The sequence below is a fragment of the Neolamprologus brichardi genome, chromosome 14 (genome assembly GCF_056152115.1).
Source record: "Neolamprologus brichardi isolate AB-2024 chromosome 14, ASM5615211v1, whole genome shotgun sequence".
In the NCBI taxonomy this organism is placed as follows: Eukaryota; Metazoa; Chordata; class Actinopteri; order Cichliformes; family Cichlidae; genus Neolamprologus; species Neolamprologus brichardi.
The window spans coordinates 17689769-17710426 of NC_142117.1; the positions used below are offsets into that span (position 1 = coordinate 17689769).

At 42.1% G+C, this 20658-nt stretch overlaps 2 protein-coding genes across 5 annotated transcripts in view; one reads left to right on the forward strand and one right to left on the reverse strand.

The window, feature by feature from the left end:
- The window catches only part of gdpd5b (glycerophosphodiester phosphodiesterase domain containing 5b), a 42291-nt gene extending 27787 nt beyond the window's left edge, over positions 1-14504 (forward strand). Inside the window, exons 4-18 of one of the 4 annotated variants that reach the window (XR_015719980.1) lie at positions 1877-1970; positions 2136-2195; positions 2576-2674; positions 3479-3572; positions 4764-4909; positions 6077-6159; positions 7443-7593; positions 8409-8630; positions 8812-8969; positions 9077-9224; positions 10525-10607; positions 12475-12587; positions 12694-12790; positions 13004-13065; positions 13227-14504. Coding sequence is in view for 2 of the 4 variants with exons in the window: in XM_087850918.1 (XP_087707044.1) it covers positions 1877-1970; positions 2136-2195; positions 2576-2674; positions 3479-3572; positions 4764-4909; positions 6077-6159; positions 7443-7593; positions 8409-8630; positions 8812-8969; positions 9077-9224; positions 10525-10607; positions 11273-11287; positions 12475-12587; positions 13227-13309 (1549 nt within the window). In the remaining 2 variants the exon portion in view is untranslated. Of the gene's footprint in view, positions 1-1876; positions 1971-2135; positions 2196-2575; positions 2675-3478; positions 3573-4763; positions 4910-6076; positions 6160-7442; positions 7594-8408; positions 8631-8811; positions 8970-9076; positions 9225-10524; positions 10608-11272; positions 11288-12474; positions 12588-12693; positions 13066-13226 lie in introns of all 4 variants that reach the window. The other 3 variants (XR_015719981.1, XM_087850918.1, XM_087850919.1) reach the window with 3 other exon arrangements.
- A 624-nt stretch (positions 14505-15128) lies between these two features.
- hspa13 (heat shock protein family A (Hsp70) member 13) lies at positions 15129-20309 on the reverse strand. Its single transcript, XM_006804671.3, has 5 exons — positions 20107-20309; positions 19674-20014; positions 19320-19533; positions 18977-19144; positions 15129-16875 (listed from the first exon to the last, which is right to left on the reverse strand). The coding sequence occupies exons 1-5, from the start codon at positions 20129-20131 to the stop codon at positions 16304-16306; spliced, it is 1320 nt and encodes a 439-aa protein (XP_006804734.1). The 5' UTR covers positions 20132-20309; the 3' UTR covers positions 15129-16303.
- Between the last annotated feature and the right edge of the window lie 349 nt (positions 20310-20658).

Sequence of the window (20658 nt, forward strand, 5' to 3'; positions counted from 1 at the left end):
GTATTTGTTAACCCCCTACTGTTTTTTAGACAACCACTTACAGCTTCTCACAGAGCAGACACTACGGCCGCATTTCCCAGAAATTGGATTAAGTTTAATCCTAGACTAAAAGAAAAATTCAGTGAAGGCCTCCTGTGTTTATGGTTGAGGAATGGGTTTAATCAATGTCTGTGGAAACTGAGCCTTTTAAGATACTAAATGTTAACCGATTAGCGACACTGATGTTTCCATTTTAGTGCAAAATCTCTAAAGAGCATGCAGACATCACATGATTTCAGATGAAAACTTTCCCCTCCCTCTCCTCTCTCTGTTCTCCTCTCAGGGATCTCTGCAACAATGTCACCTTTTCCTCTTATTATCATCCGTTGCTTCCATTACCTTTCCTCGTTTCTTCACCTCTGTAGTTTTCAGTGATCTCCCAGCTCTTTTTTCATTTAGCCCAGCTTTTGATTCACAATAAGTAACAAAGCTAACTTAAAATGGGCCTAAAGGCCTCAGACTAGTTTTGGGTAGATTTTGTTTTTATTATTTTTTTCCCCACTCATGGTCCTTTGCAGTTTAACTGAAAGCAAATATCCCTAAAATGACCATCTTAGGTGCACAGCTCACCCATTTCCTGTTTAGATCGAGTTTGTGAGGGGCAGCCAGACAGTAGAAAGTTATATGAAAGGGAGCTAAAACGGGCTGTTCCAGACAGTGGTTGAACTGAGTGGCTGCACCAAGCCCAGGGCAGGATAAATAAGAATTATTTTTGAGTCATGCAAAACAACCCTAGTAGTATCCAAGAATATATGGAGCTATAGTAGACTACAATGCCCCCTGTTTACCTTTTGCTTTGGCTAGGTTTGCCATCCTCTTTGGAGCTCTGCAGACAGTCCAGTTTTATCTGCTGTTAGTTGTGTGTATTTATCCACATTTACATCTCCAATAGACATTTGCCATCCCTCTTTATAGCAAATTTCCTTCTTTTTACCCAGCTTTTGTGGGATTTCCAGAGATGATCACAGCAATTGCAATCCCTGTCTTTATGACTGAGTGATTTAGCTGCAGGGAGTATCTCTGTCCATGTGTAGCATAAAAAGCATTCACAAAGGGCTGAGGAGCATCTGCACTAAGTGACCCTGCTGTGGCTCTATGCCACTAGAATCATGCACAAGGCTTTGAATGTAAAGGACCTAGCTGTCATTTAAAAATGTGCACACCCACACCCAAAGAAATGCACAGAAACAAATACATTCAGGCACTTCGTCTTTTCTCTGCAGCTGTGGACCTGGTGTTACACCCAGTGTCACTCTTCAGAGGATTAAAACTCAGAGTAGCATGCGTATATTTTTATGTGTCTATATATAGCTATATGTAGTTGCATGTTATAGTAAAGCATCCCATAAGACAGAAGCCAGTCCTCAATAATTTGTCCAACCATCCATTAATAATGTTACATAATCTATTTTTGTCAGATTTTCCCTGTGGCACAAAAACAGTGTCTGTGGTCACTGTGCAGAGTCTGTGCATTATTGTTGCTAACACTAAGCTTGAGAGCACTTTATTGATGTCTGCCTGTCAAACAGAGACCTTTAGTAAACCAATAGTTTCCATTTTCAGCTTTTTACATCAATGTCATGTTTCAACTGTAGATTGCATCATTTTGTCTCTTTGTACAAGTCTGTTTCTTTGTGGACTTCTGCAGCTAATCTAACATAATGTTGTTGGTACTTTGTCAGTCATGTTTGTTTTGTAAGAAAGAAAAATGGCTGATAATAGGTGGGAGAAAATAGGGACACATATATACACTGACACTCTATTCTCACAAGCCTTCACACACTTTTTTTATCAGGTGTGATGAAGACAAGAAATGTTGTTATCCTTGTTTCTGCAGGTTCCTGTACAACCGCTCTGGGGAGTGGAGTGATGGCACTGTTCCCATCCTAGCCACCACCGCTGCTGGCTTCACCTATATTGCTTTTCTAATTGTGAGTCACAGATCGCAATTGCTTCGTTGAAGAGATTTTTAAATTGTCTTTATGTGTTGCCAGATATGGTAACCACTTACATAACAACGGTTAACAAGTTGAGATCTGTAAGGCAGCAGGCTTGTTCTGAACCTTGTTCATGTTTCTTTCTGTCTTTCTCTTCAGGTTTTAGCACTTTGCCACGTTGCACTTGGGCAGCAGTTAAATTTGCACTGGCTTCATAAGGTAACATGCCAAATGTGAAGCTGAGCAACTGTTAATGTGTCTGTGTGTGGTTTGTGAAAAATGAGTGGTGGAAGGGGGGCGGGCGAGTTTTACATATGTATTTTTAACTCTGTTATGTGTTTACTTAGTGTTTGTGTGTGTCGCTGTGTCCAATCGTTGCTGATCAGCTGAACTTCCCAACTTATAGTGTGGAGTTGTCTCAGCAGAGTTGCAAAATCCCAGAAAACAAGCTGTTCAGAAATGCTGTCAGCAAATCAAATACAGTTACCAAACTCTGTTTGAAATGTGAAAGAGCTGCGAGCTACTCTGGGTTATTCTGGTGCATATGTGTGTCTAAACAAACAACCTCTTTTGGTCTCTCTCCCTCTTTCTCCACACAGATGGGAGTTACTGCTGCCTTGCTCACCACCATCATTGGGGTCATATCTGTCAATCAAACATGGGCGCAAGAGTGGGATGTCATCCCCATCTCCCTGCAGGTCAGCAGACTTAAATCACCCTAAACTACTTGTGATGGGTAGACATCACAGCTGGTGCTTAGGTTCCGTACTAAAGTGAGTGTTGTGATCCACAGGCGAGAGGCACCGTGTTGTTTTCACACAACAACCAACACTTTGACCAGAGGTTGTCGGCCTTGATATAATAATGGCTCAGTAATGGAGCTCTAATCAGTTTTCTTTCACAGAGACAGCCAGGGTGGACTGAAGTGTCTCTCCTTTGTAGTGCTGTGGAGGTTCGCACATGCCCATTTAAACTGGTGTAATTCCTACACTACACATCAGTGTCTACAGCAATCAGTCCATCTTATACATCCATATACAACTTTTTTTTTTTTTTTTAATGTCCCTTTAAAATAATCGTTGTGTGTCTGCTGTAGCAGTTGATACTCTGCTGGTTGCCATTTGGAGGAATGTGTAATCATGTAAACTGTCTATGCAGTACTACAGCGACTACAGTGTCTCTAAAATTAAATTACATCAGAGAAGTTTAAATAACCTTATAGTTAGTGTGTCCGTTTGGGATTGTTGCACCACTAGAAATGTGTGATTGAAGTGGACACATGATTTCACTCCAACTGTGGCCATTAAAATTAAATGCCAGTACAAATTACAGCTATTATCTCTAAATAGTGCTGCCAGTGCTTCAACTCCAGATAATATCTGTAATTCCATGTCTCTCTGTCTTCTTTGTCTTTGTTTCTCTCCTCCTCTACTCAATCGTTTACTCTCTCTAACCTTTTCTGTCTACCCCCGCATTCCTCTCTGTTTCACACCTCTGTCCAGGCTACAGGCCCGTTCCTGCACATCGGGGCTCTCGCCGCAGTCACGGCACTATCTTGGATTGTGGCTGGACAGGTCACCCGTGCAGAAAAAATGAGTATGTGTGCTTCTGTAACACAACATTCAAGTCCATTCTTACCTGACGTTACCATCAGCCACAGATCAAACACACAAACACACACATACACAGGAGGACTTGTGAATGATTAACACTATGTAGACAAGAGGCCAAGACCTCCACCCAGGGTGTCCAAGATAACGAACATTCCTCCAGTCTCATGTGATGTTTTCCACCCAGGACATTTTGAATTGTTTGTCCTTGATTTCAGGACTCTTTGTGGGGATCAGTAGCTCTGAATGTGTGCTCTGTCCTCACTCTCACTGCCACTGGTGTCTGTAAAGCAGACACCTAAAAAGAACTTGAAAGTCTTTGTGATTTATGATTTTGAGATTTTGAACAAGGGGGAGCCACAGTGTTAGCTACCAAAAAACTGATGCATTAATGGTATATCATTAACTGCTAATTACTTACAAGTTATTGTTTTTTCAAAGATAAATGTGTCTTTAGTGATAAAACCTGATACATCTAAATTATCATTGCTCAAGAGAATTTGCCCTTGTCTCTTTGAAAGATGGAAAATAACTCGCCTGACTGTTTAGTTGTTGGTTTTTTTTTAATATACTTGATGAGGTGAAAAGGTCTTGGCAAAATTTCTCTTATTCAGTGCAGAACAGCAACTGAATATCAAAGAGGGTATGAGTGCGTGTGCGAGTGAGAGGGTGGATGAGGGTTGTGTGAGTCTCCTGTGTGTAACAAGAGTTGGCTACCGAACCCCGCCCCGGAGCTGACCTTGAAACAAATACATTCCCGTGTGTGGGTGTATGTGTGTGGGTGCCCACTTTCAGCCATCATTACACACTTATACAGAGTTGGACACAGGGTAATCTCTATGGCCCCGATGGATGTGTTGTTGGCCACTGTGTAGTTTTAAGCACTGTTGAACATTCAGATATTTACTGCCTTTGCACAGAGGTAACCGATTTTGGCGCACTCCTAGCACGTAGCATCTTTCACAAACTGTATAATGAGCTGTTTGGTGAGCTTTGGAGGTGCTGAATGGTAGATGTTGTGTTATCCATTTCCCCTGTTCCAGTTATTATGCTATGCTCCTATTGGAGTGTTCTTACAGTCATCATCATAAAAGCAAATTTCCCCAAAGTCAAACTAGACTTCATTATATCACAGCTAATAACTGTAACTATGTTGATGCTGCATATCTTCTTCCAGTGTTCCAGGTGGTGGTGGTTTTGCTGTATGTCAGTGTGTTACTAGCACTCTACATGGTGCCCCTACATATCACCTCTCCCTGCATCATGGACCCAGCCACCCTCAAACCACGCCCTGCTGTTATTGGCCATCAGGGAGCCCCTATGGTGAGTCAGCTGATGCCCAGCTTCCATTCTGAATGAGAATTTAAAACAAAATAAATAAATAAATAAATTGATGTACATGTTTGTACAGTAACATACAGAGTCCTGATATTGGCTTTGCAGCAAGGCTCCCAGAGTCCCAGGAAAAATTGTGCTGCTTTATATTTTTATTTTTTTTATATTAGTCCCTTGTTTTGTTTTGTTTTTCTCACTTTTCTGAATGAAAAACAAAAGGACTGTGTCAGCATATTAACTTGTGATTGTGCAACTGAAAAATAGAAAAACTATGTGAGCTGGGAGCGCTCCATACCTACATTTTCTTCTGGACTGAGCTGTAACCCAGCCAAAGACAAAGTGTTGTTTGTAGTTTTTTTTTAAGCACCAGTTAGACTCTTACTTGGAGCTGGAATGGTTAGCCACATTAACATATGATCTGAACATATGAAAGCAAAGTGCATTTTTGCATGATTTATTTATGTGCTTGGGTTAATGCCATTGATTCTTAACATCACCTGCAGACAAATTTAAGCCCTTGGCAAAACATACTGTTGAGTATTACACAACTGTTAGAAGGAACGAGAAGATGGTTGTTCAGAACAGTTAGTCACGCACACGCTCAAAAACACACCCAGATTTTTGTGCTATTTGTGCAAGGCAATCGATTCTCACTGTGGAATCTAAATTTAGGAGTGGCTGTGGAAGGCTGTGAGACTCCCACTGGGAAACAGTGATCACATCACTGGACTCTTTGTCCCAGAATCACTCTGTATTGATTATAGCATCATTCCTTTCCTGTGGTTCCCAGGCAAGTAGCTTTACTCACAGGCTTTCATAGGATGATACTATTCTAGCAAGTGATGGTATGGTATTGATCATACCCTCGACCAGAAGAGTTAAAGGGCAAGCTGCAGCTGTGACTTTTTTCATTACACACAATCCTTTGTCCTGTTCACAAAATAATACACCCTCTGCCCTCTGAACACAGAGTGTGAAAGCTTTATAAATACATGTAAAAACTTGTTCTCTGTGTCATTTTCTTATCAAGAGATGTAGCTCCAACTTCAGAAAAGTCAGAAGTTAGGTTACATTGTTACGGGGCTATGTGTTAAAAAATAAATAAATAAATAAAAAGAATTCTGTGCTTGTCCTTTACTGTGAGTGTGTTTGTAGCTTGCTCCAGAGAACACAATTTGGTCCTTCCAGCGAGCGCTGCAGATGAACGTCACTGGGTTGGAGGCTGACGTGGCTATCAGGTACGCACACACAATCAATACAAGAGAATGATAAAGCAAAGCAAATAAAAGGTTTAGTACCACCACCCCCACCCCCAGGCAGAAACAAAGGACACACACACACACACACACACACACACACACACACACACACACACACACACACACACACACACACACACACACACACACACACACACACACACACACACACTGGGTTTCATAGATTATCACAATCACTGGCTTTTCAAAAATTTCTCAATCAGTTCAGGACTACATATCACATTTAGACCTGCTTGGGATTTTGTTTTTTTGTTTTTTGTTTTTTTATCATTATTGTGTACTCCAAATACCAAAAGGACAATCTTAGGCATTATGCATTGAACATACCGCTGTTAAGTATAGTAGCAGTCCGTAGTTATCAATTCCTGCATGATTTTACCAACATAATAAATGAAGACGGGCTGAGCTCAGAGAGGCACACTTGGAGGAAGGCAGGGAATTGGGTGGGTGGATACTCCAGTGGCCGTGCTATATGATGAATAGTGGGTGCCCATGTCTACTCATGCATGTACGGCTATGAAGGATGAGTGATTGTGTGGAGGTGGAGAGTGTGCGTGTTTGTGTTTTAGAGCCACATTTCATAGTGCAGAGTGTTTTAAGGCCGTCAGTGCATCCTAATGTGATTAGATGTTTTTGCAGCAATCTTGGTGCAGTCTGTTTATGTTTGTGTGTGTGTTCACTGTACAGTCCTGAGAGAGGTGAATGGGTGTGTGATGTTCAGGCTGCTGACAGGTGGGCTTCTAACGGTGCTGAGTAATTAGACCTGATGACAGCCAGATCCACAAAGAGACTCCACTCCTGAAGCAGACTGGAGACAAATGCTCATGTGTGCACGCATTCATACTATATAACATGATTTTTATTTATTTATTTTTTTCCCCACACATGATGATGATGATGATGTTTTGGAAACTAACAGTTCAAACACAGACAAACACCCACCTATATGTGTTAGCAGAATATTTGTTAGTCAAATGCTTAGTTTGTTTTTCCCATTAGTATTTGAATGACAAATACAGAGAATGGAAGGGCTTTCTCCTTTTGTCTTTTCCTGGAAATGATCTTGATGTGAGCTCAGGTTTTTTTTTTATTATTATTTTATTCCCATATTGGTCAGCAGCAGCATTTTCCTTTTTTGGCACGATTTCAGTTCTTATCTCTTCTCTGCTATTTTTGGAACCTTCATTTCTGTCGTACACATCAGCTGCAAATATTAATTACTTAACTCTTTTGTTTGCTAGCATGGATGGTGTTCCTTTCCTGATGCGTGACTTTACCCTGCGAAGGACCACAGACGTAGAGAAGGTTTTTCCAGATAGACAGATGGACGAAGCCTCACTTTTCAATTGGACGGATCTGCAGCAGCTCAACGCTGGACGTTGGTTCCTCAAGGTAGCTCTTGGTTTCTAATAAGGACTACATCTGTGAATTTATTTTAAAGCAGTCTTAGCTTTAGCGTGCCGGGATTCACTGATGTGCAACAAAAGCCATTATCCCAGTGAGCCATAAGTATTATACGACATTGCATATTGATCATTCATGATGTCGTTGACTTTCATCAAAATGTTAACACCCACCAAAGCTTTACTGGGAGCTGCGGTGCGATGAGTGCCATGTTTCACTGTCATCCTCGTACATGAAACAGCCATCACTCAAGGACTGCTTTTCCATTAATCTGTCCATGTCTAAAAGTGCAGGTTTGTTGCTTTAAAATGTTTCCTTCTTTAGCTTAGATCTTATGAGATGAGACCATGATGTGCAAAGACTGAGATGTGGCTGTCTGTATTTGTTTGAATCTTCATTACTTTCCCCTCTTGTGTTTACACTGCATGTGTGCACACTGTGTGGATAGATATTGCATTTCTAAGAAAAGCCGTACCACCACTCCATGTAATTTTAACAATGATTTTTCATCACCTAATCTGTAGTGTATATATATTCTACAATATATAAAAGGCAGAAATGAAGTGTTTTCTAAAAACAAAAAAAAAGTGAAATAGCATCTTATCATAGAGTAAAAGAATCTTCTCAGGATCTTCTCCAAAGGGAGTAAGCAGTGAAGCGAGAAATGTGGCGTCCTCCAACGATGTACTGAATGATCTTTTAAGTTTTATAAAGCTGTATTGTAACCTGTATTTTTCTTTCATTTAAACTGTAAAGCTGATGATCCCTTTTTTTTTCTTTTTTATGTGTGTGTGATGTTTCAGGATGACCCCTTCTGGACCGTGCACACGCTGCTTCAACGTGAGAGGGAACGGATCGCCAACCAGACCGTGTGCAGCCTGGAGCAGCTTCTAAAACTAGCCTCATATCACAACAGCACGGTGGTTTTCAGGCTGCGCAGACCTCCTCCCAAGCACCCCTGCTACGACAGCTGGATCAACGATACACTACAAGCTGTGCAGCAATCTGGGGTTCCTCAAAGCCTGGTAGTTATATAGGGATTAAATGACAGTGTGTGTTTGCTCTTTTTCACTGCCTGATGTCCGGTGTTTCTTTGTTTGCATGCTACATGCAAAACGAATGAGTTCAAATGCAAATCCTATTAAAATAGTTGTGTTGGTGATAGTTTCAGAGCTGTAACTGTTTGACGTGCTGTGCCGTGTCCAGGTGATGTGGACGCCTGATGACAATAGAGCCCAGGTGAGACAGCTAGCACCTGATCTGATCCAGACCTCAGTGGTGAAACGGAGCCCTCAAGTTCTGGAGCAGTCCGGCATCAGCAGCCTGCTGCTCAGATACAACCAAGTCAGTAGAGAGGAAATCAGGTAGGAAGACACACAACCCTGATGTTGTGTTATCAGTCTGCAGCTTCAGCACAAAGATTTATAAGTGCCTGAATGTTTTCCTTTTTTTTCTCCACCTTTTTTCCCAGGAACTTTTCCGAGGCCCACATCAATCTCACCCTCTACACAGTCAACGAGCCCTGGCTGTACTCGGTGCTCTGGTGCAGCGGGGTGTCATCAGTCTCCTCAGAGGCCTCGCATGTCCTCCTAAAGGTGCCTTACCCCATCTGGTTAATGGTAAGGACTCATCACACACAGTATAGTTTTATATAAGTCTTTTGGATTCACATTTTGTTTTTAAGTTAACAAAATGCGGGGGTCTGATCTTCTATTTGAATGATTTCCTCCCCCCCCCCCCCCCCCCCCCCACTTGCTCCTTTTCTGCATTAAGATTTTTTCAGACCTTTTCTGCTCTCCAAATCTTGTTGCAGACCTGTCTTAAAATATGTGTATTCAGCAGGTATTTTATTAATTTATAGAAAATCAAAGAGAATGAGACATCCCATTTATAAACTGTAAGTTTGAGCCTCTTCTTCCAACCAGCAGGCATCATGTAGATCTCTTACTGTTTAAAATTCTTACTTTTACTCATGTCTCATTGCTGGGGTTTCTCTCTAATATTGAAGGATCTTTACCTGTTTTTAATAGATGCCAAACAAATAAAAGTTAAATAAAATTGTATTCAGAGCCTTAGTTATAGCAATCGCTGATTAGCTTGGCTCTATCCTGCTTCAATCAGTGGTCCTTAAGATGCTACTACAACTCGAGTGGAGCCCACCTGTATCTTAATTTAATTTGGACCTAATTAAGGGAGCTACTAGATACATGCTTATTGTAAAGGCTGCGAGGGCCCTCTTTAACCTCCCTCTCCTTCAGCTTCATCCTCTCTTTGACTAAATTAGATTTTACTGATTGATATCAAAAGGAGAGCCTAGCTTTGAACTGAACTCCTGTTTGCTGTAGTGTCATTCTTTTCTAGTTCAGTCTTCCTGTTGAAACTTCTCAACATGGGCAGCCTCTCTGCTATCCTTCCACTCGCCCTCATATGTGCAGCGCGCCAAACCGCTCCCCCCATCTGTGGCACCATACGGGAACTCTGCATGACAACATGTGGACATGACCTCCAGCTCACTGCTACGGCTCAGGGACAGTTTAGGCTTTCGTAGCATCTGCGGCGCTGTCTGTTAAACCCAACTGTGAAAAATATCCTCTCAAATATGCTATGAGTTGTCATTAAGACCAACAGAAGGTAATGGGGAAGGAAGTAGAGATTTGCATTTATGTTTGTAGTAAATTATAATGTTGACAGTGTCAGTGTTTGTTTTAAAAAAACTGCTATTTTAGTGGGTTTATTCAGAAAAAAAACAGTTCAGCACAAGTGTAACTGTATTCTTTGGCATATAGCGCCACCCTGTGATGGATCCTGCTGTAAATGACTTCAAGACAAAACTCAGATCTATCATGACTGTGTGTGTGTGTGTGTGTGTGTGTGTGTGTGTGTGTGTGTGTGTGTGTGTGTGTGTGCGCGCGCTTCCAGAGACCAAATGAGTACTGCCTGGCGTGGGTGTCCGCAGACCTCATCTCCTTCGCTGTAGTCATAGGCATATTCATTTTCCAAAAGTAAGTACACACACAGCAGTGAGATCATTAAAGCGAGCTCTTACACAACAGCTCATGTTCCTCTATTTTTCTGCAGGTGTGTTATTCCTCTTTCACACTTAAATACACTCATTACTGCTAATTGACAAACACATTTACTCAGACGACATCTCCCTGTCTGGAACACATCAGCAGCTCATACATAATGATGCTGTTTTTTAATCAAATGAGAATCCCTTTAAAACCCATTTTGTTTTGTGGCATTATAAGCCGTCATGTGTATTTCTGTTGTGTCCCAGGCCGGAGAAGGGTGAATGTCTTTATATAAATGCGTTTTCTGTTTGCTAACCCCTTCACATTCCCTGCCCTGCGTTTCTGATGTGTTAAAAGTGCTGTTTGTTTGTTTCTCTGATGACCCCAGAGACAGATGGCCTGTCCTCCTGTCATCACTGGCACCAAGGGCATTGATTTATTTATTAATCTGTTCCACAATAAGGGTCCAAAATGAGTCTGCTCTGATTATTGGAGCTATTTAATAGCTTCTGCTGGCTTCTAAACTGATCTCTTGTCTCCCGCCTTCTTTTGTCCTTTTTTCTCTTTCCGCCTCTTCCTCGTCCTTTCTCCTCTGCCTGACGTGCATGCTCTTCTTCCTCCTCCTCCTGCTGCATTCTGGCATCTTCTCTCAGCTATCACATGATCAGGTAACTGGGTCGCCTCTCCTGACCCAAAGTCTTCTCTCCTTTCACCACCTTCCTACCTTTCATAATCTTTACCCATCATTCCTTTGTTTGATGCATCGTTGATTTCCTCTTTTTTTTTCTGCTGTTACTATATCATCCATCTCATCCAGATTTTTTCTCTCCACCTTAGTTCCACTTCCTATATTTATTCTCACCTTCTTCTCTGTCTCACCTGAATGGATGTATTGCGCTGCTGCTTTCCTCTATGACAGCGACGACTTCTCATCCTCATTCTCCTCTGCTAAACAAATGAAATGTAATCTACCCACACAGCACAAAAAATAGTCCACAGTGAGAGTTTAAATGTCTCATCAGTCTTAATAAGTTACCGACTAAATGTCCAAAATGAATTGGAGCTCTCGATTCATCCAGGAAAGGCCTCAGGATTGGCTTTCTGAATCCTGGCTTGTTTGTGTCTCTAAATGCTTCTGTGCATTAGTCACAGTTCATTGTGACTAATGCTTCCAAGTTAATTGAATTGAAATCGGGGCTGTTTTCATTAAAACGAGGATGAAGTTGTGGCAGGCAGGAAATGAAATCAGTGGCCTGTCAGGAACGATAATCTAGCAAAGACAAAACAGTGCTAAACCGCTTGTATAAGAAAATAGTTGATATGTTTTCAATTGTTAATGAAACATTGGGGTTTTTTTTCTATGAGACATGTGACAGTATATTTTAAGAGAACAGAGCAGTGAATATTGACTCATTAATTAAATGATCATTTTGCCAGCAAAATGCACATCTTTATTGAAATACGTTCAAGTGTTTCCAAAGATAAAGGGGTGATGCTTTTACCTTATTACTCACAATTAACCTCGATCAGTACCTATACATACATACATATATACACACTATGAGAAGTCTGTTGTTTTTTGTTCGTTTGTTCTTTTTTTCCCCAAATTGAACGCCATACTTCATACACTTGACCGACATCGGTTGGATGTTGCATCATAGCATGTGAAGTATCAAACAAACAATTTCTGAACAAAATTTGTTCCAATCTGTACATTTTAACAGAGTGAGGCATGCACACAGACCAGGTTTCTTATTACAATTTGAAATGTCCAGGCTGTAATCCAGTGCAGCTGTCTTCAGGGTGTCCTTGTGTCTCGTGGTGATTTCTGATCCAGCCTGTGCAAACACTGCAGGTATCGGATGAGCGGTATGCGCAGCTACAACCCTGAACAGATCATGCTGAATGCTGCGGTCAGGAGGTCCAGTGGAGACATCAACGTCATGAAGGAGAAACTTATTTTCTCTGGTAAGGCCCGTGCAGTGAAATAAAGAAAAATTGAATTATTTACCAGTCTTTATTTATTTATTTTTCATTAATTTGGGCTCTTGAACCTCCGCAACCTGTTTTTTAGACTTCAGGTGCCCAAATAGCATGCCAGTCCATCCCAGCATGCATCTGAGTGTCTGTAAATCTTCTTGGTCCTCCTCTTCCTCTCTTCCATGTTGAAGGTCAGCCCCAGTAACAGCCTCCCTCCTACATCCTCCGTGTGATGTTCAGCACCTTTTCATCCTTCACAAGCAGTGACTTCTTCCTTTGTTCCCTTCATCCGTTGCATCCCTTGTTACCTTCCACCTCTCTGCCTACTTTGCCCTTTTTCCTCATCATCATACCTGCATCCATCCATCCCTTCACACATCTGTCCTCCCCCAAAATCCTGCCAGGGGAAAATCATGTCCCAGTCTGTGTAGACAGCCCTTGGTACTGGAGGTCAAAGGTGAGTGATGTAAGTGCCAGCTGTTTGTGGTTCTTTATCATTTTTCCAATCCTTCAGTGTTGTTAACCTGCTGGGGAAAGGTGTTTGTGTAAATGAGATGAGGTCAGAAAGAGCTGGAAATGTATCATTGATACAAATTGTTTTGTTTCTTGTCCTTTGGCGCCCTCCAGAGGTGAGGAGCGGAGTTGGCAGTGCCGAGGAGCTCTATGGAGACAGCTACGACTACTACGGCAATCAGGGCATCAGCCAGTGATCTCGGCCTCACAGGATGAAAACAACACTACTCAGCGATCCCGTCATTCCAGTTTATCAGTGTAAAAGTGTCTCTCTGCCTCTGCTGCCCCGATTAACCGGCAGACTGCAGTATCCTTGTGTATACTCTGTAAATAGTACCATTTTTCCTCCCCCTCACACATACTGTACAATTTCAAAGAGCACTTTGTACTGATTGAATTTTGTCTCCTCCTCCTCTCACTTCCAAATGTTCCTCTGAGTTCCCATGGCCTGTTTCTTTACAGAGTTCAACTTTCTTTATTTCTTTTGAGCTAATTTCCCAAAGCAGTTCATTCTTTTAAGCGCCATCAGATATTCTTCAGATGAATTTTATTTTTTATTGTGGCTTTATCGCAGCATGGGGCTAATAGCTTACAGCCCATTGTATCCTGCCTCCTGGCAGCACTATGCTGTAGTTTATAGTAAACTTACCAACAGTAATGTTTATATTTAAATAGAAAAGAAAAAAAAAACTCAGAAGCTGTTTACAGAAGTCCTGCCTTCTCCTCCAGGTGACAAACTCACATGGTGTATGTAAGAGAATTATTTTGATAGAGGCTCAGAGCCCTGCTGTCCTACCAATGCATGTAACTCTAAGTATCCCTTCTACTGACTCATGTGAGCTGTGCTCCCAGTACAACTGGTTTAAATGGTCCGGGGGGGAGACTTGTGCTCCTGTTTTTATGGTGAATGTACATTTTTAATGTGTATCGTGTGTTTTCTGACTGGGTATATAAATGTGTGCAGTGCTGAGTGTGTAATTGTATGTAAAAGGTGACTAATGCGTGAGATGCTCTAGCCCACAAAGGCATCTGAACTTACGTGACAGTTTAGCAATAGTCTGGTCCTATTAGATTTCACTTCCTGTACAGCCTTTGAGTTCAAGTACAGCAGTCAAGTCTTGTGGTATTTCAGTGCAGACGAACAAAATGCATCTAAAGCTTGGTTGCTGGTGTGAAGTTTCACACCAGCAACCAGCACGACCGCTGTGAGGTAGATGAAGTGGGCGCCAAATGTGAAAATGAAGCTGCAAGTTAATCTAAGGGATACGACTGGTATCAGAACAGGTCAAGAGATGGATTACCTTTGTGTTTTCTTATGTTGGGTATTACTGTGCCTCAGAAGCAAATGTTATAAACTCTAAATTAAAGTCTTAAGGAATGAAATAAAACAAAGTGTTTTGGGTTATATTTCCCTTCTTTTCTCTTGCACAGCTTTTGAAATCATGTTTGTCTGGATAAGTGTAAAGCGTGTGGGTTCAATAATTCTCAGAAGGGTGCAGTGTCCTCATTAAGATCTTAAAAAGGGTTATTTAAGTTATCTGCTAAAGGTCACTTGGCACAAGTGAAACTGTTATTTTGAGTAACTCATGTATGTCAGAGCTTAAATGTATTTATGTTCTTAATGGGAGGTATTACAGCTTCACTCATCTACTCTCTGAACTTCTCCGCCTTCTATTAGAGGCCTCAGATAAAATTCAGATGAGTACACGAGCTTCATCTGCCTCACCCCACCCCAGTACCCGACAGTCATAAATACAAAACTGAAAAAAGTTTGACTTTTCAAAAGGAAAGGACAGTGAAGAAGACGGAAACTCATTTTAATAGGTCAAAAAGCAGACTGTTGACATTTTCAGGCAAATACAATTGAACTTGGTGAAAGTTGCAATATAAAAATAGATCCTGGTATTATTCCTGTTAGGAATTGAAATGATTCATACAGTATCTTTACTGGAGGCTCTAACACATCAAAATGTGAAATACAAAAGCAGGTATTTATGAATTACAACGGGGGGGGGGGGGGGGGAGAGAGTTTGCGATACTTCAAAGGAATGTGAGCACACTGAATTCTTGGTCAAAAAAACTACCAGAGCGGCTTATCTGTTTGTTTTCCAGAGATGAACTTCCAAATTGGATATACACCAAACATTTCTTGTATCTCGTTCAAACACGTTCTTAAATATCCAAATGTGACAGGAACACATTTCTCAGCATCAAACACACAAGGCACAGATGAGTGACATTTTGGTCGTCCTCATCTTGAACTACAGCAGCAGTCCGTCCTCCCAAATATTTAAACAAAGCAGCTCTATTGCACAAAAAAGTCTCATTGGTCAACATGTGGAGTCCTTAAAGTGCAACACTGAGCACGTTTCCTCAGTCCCTTTTAAAGGCAAATAGCCTTATGTGGATTTTACTCACGATGCTAATGATTTACAGTACTGTAAAAAAACAAAACAAAAACGAAGGCTTTCTACAGCACGTACCTTCATCTGTTGACTGAACTCTGCACCTCACAGTTACACTACATTTGAGTGTTTTAAAAGCATATGGACACATTTTAACTGGTCTCACTTAGTTGCTGCGACTTCTACAAAATTATGAGCAGGACGAAGGCCTCTGAGGGAGCAGGTCAAACAATGTAGCCGCTCCTTTGAAAGGCATAATTAAGAACTCAAATTAAAGGTCAATTAAACACCTACACGCATTGTCTCTTTCACACGAACACAATCAGACCCACACAATTTACACATAAATAAATAAATAGCTAGAGCAGTACTGGCTAGTCTTGATGTTTTCTAAAGATGTGGCTGTTCCCTGAACACAAGTTAAGTATCTGATGCCACTAAGCATCAACTGCTGAAGCTGAACGGGGCAGCAGATACGTGACAGAGACACTGTCGTGCTGTCTTACTGCAAGTTGGCGCACAACAAAAGCAGCTGTTACTCAGAATGTGAAACCAGACGGTTCACCTCTGATGTTACAAGTCGCTGTAGAGGAATGTTGTTTCAGTACACCGTCTGCTTTCTTTGATGTCCGCTCGATTTCCACAACCGAGCAGAAGGACCGCTGTGCATCGTAAGCTTTTTGGTGACGGGTTTATTGTGTGTGTGTTTTTTTTCCCTCCCATCAGCAGATGTTAAAGAAGCGCATTAAAGAAGCATGAAATACTAATGAAACACTGGAACAGAGATTAGCTGAAGTTCGTCTTGCGCAGATGTTTGTTGGGTATTTCTATGGCACTGACTTGTAAAGGCCAGGAGCCGGCCATGATGCCGGCCTGTAGGGCCACGCCGGTGACCACAGCCAGGTCAGGGTCCACTGATGTGTTGGGCTCCTTTCCAAAGTACTCACTAATTAGCCTCCTGATTCGCGGGATCCTGGTGGAGCCTCCAACCAAAACGATCTCATCCACCTCCTTCTTGTCCAAGTGACCCTCAGCTAACACGGTCTCCACAGGTGCCAGAATCTTCTGGAAGAGGTCCTCATTGAGCTCCTCAAAAAGCGTGCGAGTGATTACGGCCTGGAAGAGAACTGGAGGCGGAGTGGAGCTGTCTAAGCTGTCGAGAGTGCGAAGGTGCAGGGGCACCCGGATGGTTACGCTAGGTTGGAGGGTCAGGTTTAGCTTGGCAGCTTCTACAACCTGCCGGAGATGGTGGATGTCCTCCTTGAGGGTGGGTGGGACTCCAAACTCCTGCCGGACTCGCTCTGTTGTGTATTGGAGCAACCTCTGGCTGAAGTCCTGACCTCCCAACTTATTATTGCCTGAAAGCAAACAAACAAAAGAGCCGTTTAACATTATAGACTGATAGTATAGAGGTACAGTATACACAATACAACACTGTCACAATACAGAGTATATCAATAAGAGTAAGTGCTTTCATTCTGCAGCCATTCACCAGTAATGATTGAAACAGATGGGATTTTTGAGTATCACGTGGTTGCCAGTAGCAATCCTGTTCTGCAGGAATACAACAATATTACATTCAGCAGGCAGCCAGTTGAGTCAAGTCCCCTCGAGTTGTGCTCATCGCCAAAGACTCAACCAGACTGTCTGCATTTAGAAATGATACAATTATTTGCAAACATTCTCAAAAGTGATTGCAGTCCGTCCAAGTCAGACTGCAACTGTTTTGCAGAAAGGTTGCCTCCTATCAGACAACCTGTGCAACTGCCTTTTGTTCAAAAGTGGTCAGGAATGTGCAACACCCAAAAAATGTAGTCGCCACAAGTTATAATATGTTGTAGAATGTGAAAATATTCAATACAATCACCAGGCAGCCACCAATTTCTTTGTAGACATAAACAAGTTGCTGTCCTATTTTTAATTGAGTGGCTGAGCTGTTAACTTGCTTTAAACAAGTAGGTAGATTTGTCAAAGCTAGTTGGATAGTTTTTAACACATTCGAGTGGACTTCATGTAAGTTTGCTTGGCTAACATCATCTCAGGAGTGCATGAGGTGAGCTCTCTTGTTTACAGTGTTCCCAAATTCTTTTCATTTATTTAATAAAATGTTGAATATGGATGTCCCTGTATCAATACAATGTCGCCATACAAAATATTGCAATACTATGCTGTATCGATGCCCCATCCCCCCCCCACCCCACCCTCAGCGTAACGTTTCTCTGAGGTGACACCACAACAACAGTGACACAGTACTCCTGTAATCTTACATAACACCACTTTGAACCACAAGATGCAGTAAGTCACTTATTTGGTATTCAGAAGAGCAGGAGCTATGCAGCTTTTTAGAAATAAACACACAAACATAAGGTCATTTAGCATGCAAGGCATATTTCAAAGACGAAGACCACTGCTGAGCAAAAGAAAAAAAGCCTTGTCGCAGTTTTGCCAGAAAACATCTTGATGATCCCCAAGACTTTTGGAAAAATACTCTGTGGACTAACAAGACAAAAGCTGAACTTTTTGAAGGGTGTGTGTCCCATTACATCTGACGTAAAAGTAACACACAATTTCAGAAAAGGAACATAACGCCAACAGTAAAATATGGCGGTGGTAGTTTGATGGTCTGGGACTGTTTTGCTGCCTCAGAAGCCTGGTAGACTTGCAGTGGTAAATGGGACCATGAATTCTGTTGTCTACCAAAACATCCTGTCCAGCCACCTGTTCATAACCTCAAACTGAAACATGCTTGCGTTCTGCAGGACAATGATTCAAATCACACCAACAAGTCCACTTCTGAATGGCTTAAGAAAAACAAAATGAAGACTTTGGAGTGGCCTAGTCAAAGTCCTGACCTGAATCTGATTGAGATGCTGTGGCATGATCTTAAAAAGATGGTTCATGCTCAAAAACCCACCAATGTGACTGAATTACAACAATTCTGCAAAGATGAGTGGGCCAAAATTCCTCCACAGCGCTGTAAAAGACGCCTAATTGCAGTTGTTGCTGCTAAGGGTGGCCCATCCAGTTATTAGGTTAGGGTGGAATCACTTTTACACAAAGGTCCAAGTAGGTTTGTATTTTTTCCTCCTTAATAACAAACACCTTCATTTAGAAACTGCATTTTTTGTTTACTTGTCTCATCTTTGTCTAATATTGACATTTGTCTGATGACTGCTGAAACTGTTGAACCAAGTGTGAAATAAATAAATAAATGAAATGATCAGAAACATTTAAGTGTGACAAACATAAAAAAAGGTTCTAGAGTATATAGAAGCATGTAACGTTGCTTGTTTGTTACCACGGTGTTTTAAAATTATATTTTACAGTCAGGAATGGTGGGGTTTACCCCAGCTGCCACCGAGCGAGAGGCAGGGTACACCCTGGAAAGGGTCGCTAGTCTATCGCAATTTTATTACAACTATACCAAACTTTTATTTCTGGAGCTGTGAAGCACATTACCTGCCATTGCCCTAGTGAGGAACATGCCTCCCTGTTTGATGAGTAAAGACACATCCAAAGTCCCTCCTCCCAAGTCCACCACCAGCACGTTAAACACGTCCACCTTGTGCAGGCCGTAGGCCATTGCTGCAGCTGTGGGCTCGTTGATCACACGTAAGACCGCCAAGCCTGGAAGACAGCGAAGGAAGAGTTAGCATGCACACACTTCTAACATTAATGTGGGGTACGAGTTGTTTTTAATGATGCCTGAGAAGAAGCGCTGTAATGGATTCAAAGACTGGGTAAAGCTCTCTGTAAACCCAGTTTAATTATGTGCAGTCTTGAGACTCATTAGTAAACTGACCAGCAAGGTTAGCGGCCCTCGCTGTGTAGATCCTCTGCCTCTCATCAAACTCTGCAGGCACTGAGATGACGGCCTGCTGCACCACCACACCCAGCTGTCGCTCGGCCATCTTCCTCAGCTTCAGCAGCAGCCTGGAGCTGATGAACTCTGGGGTAACGGTGAAGGTGTGGTTGGTGGAGATCACAAACTCTGCATTGCCATTGTTGTTTATCACCTATGGCAAGAGAAGGATGAGAGGATGCTTTTTTTAAAGTGTGGATCTAATATCACTGCATACACATAGTTAGGAAAAGTGGCTAGATTGGTTGCCTGTCTGAGCTGAAAACTTTCCAAACCCAGCCCAGGATGACCCACCTTGAACGGGTACCTAGCGCTCTCCTTCTCTAGGACCTCTGGCTCAAAAATCTTCCCGATGAACCTTTTGGCATCGTAGATGGTGTTTTGGGGGTTGATGTCAGCTAGGTCCACGGCTTCGTGTCCGGCCAGCACCGCGGTGGTGGTGAAAGAGACCGCGCTAGGGATGCTCTTCCTCCCCTCTTCATCCGCTATCACCTCCACCTCCCCGCTGCCCGAGTGGAAGACCCCCACGGAGCAGAAGGTGGTGCCCAAGTCCAAGCCGATCACCTTGGGTTTTGGGGGAGGCAGGTACTGCTGACCCAGGTAGCCAGCCAAGAACAGGGCCAGGATCACCGAACCTGTGGGACGGTAACAGCGCGCGCATCACAGGTGGACCAAACCATTATTAGCTCATGAATTAGCACCCTAAAACGGCTATGCTTCTACTCACCAACCATGGAGATTTCTCCGGCCATCGTCACAAGCCGTTACGAAGTCAACGGACGCTTAAAATTCACAAAAAATGTATTAAAAGCTGTGTCGAAACCGTGTCCGGCTTTTGACAACTGGATGACGACAAACGGGAAATTTTCAGTTCACCAACAAAATACACGTCAACTTTGCACGGCTCGTGGGGAATGCTGGGTAATGTAGTTTACGTCGTTTACGCAAACGGTACCAAAAACCCAGAAAACGGCCGCTTTGTACTACAAATCCCATATAGCTAGCAACGCCAACCGCAAAGGGAGCATTTTGAAACGTATGCACGAGGTTAACCAATCAGGGAAAGGCGAAACAATTTTTTTATTAATAAATTACTAATTATATTAATTAGTTAATCGATACAAAAATGAATAAATAAAAGCAAAATATAATAAATTAATTACTAACTAAATATTAGTAGTAGTAGTAGTAGTATTAGCAATAGTAGTATTAAAAGTAGACCTTAATTTAATTAAGCTAAATTCATGTAGAAGTGCAATCCGTGTGTACAGATGTACTT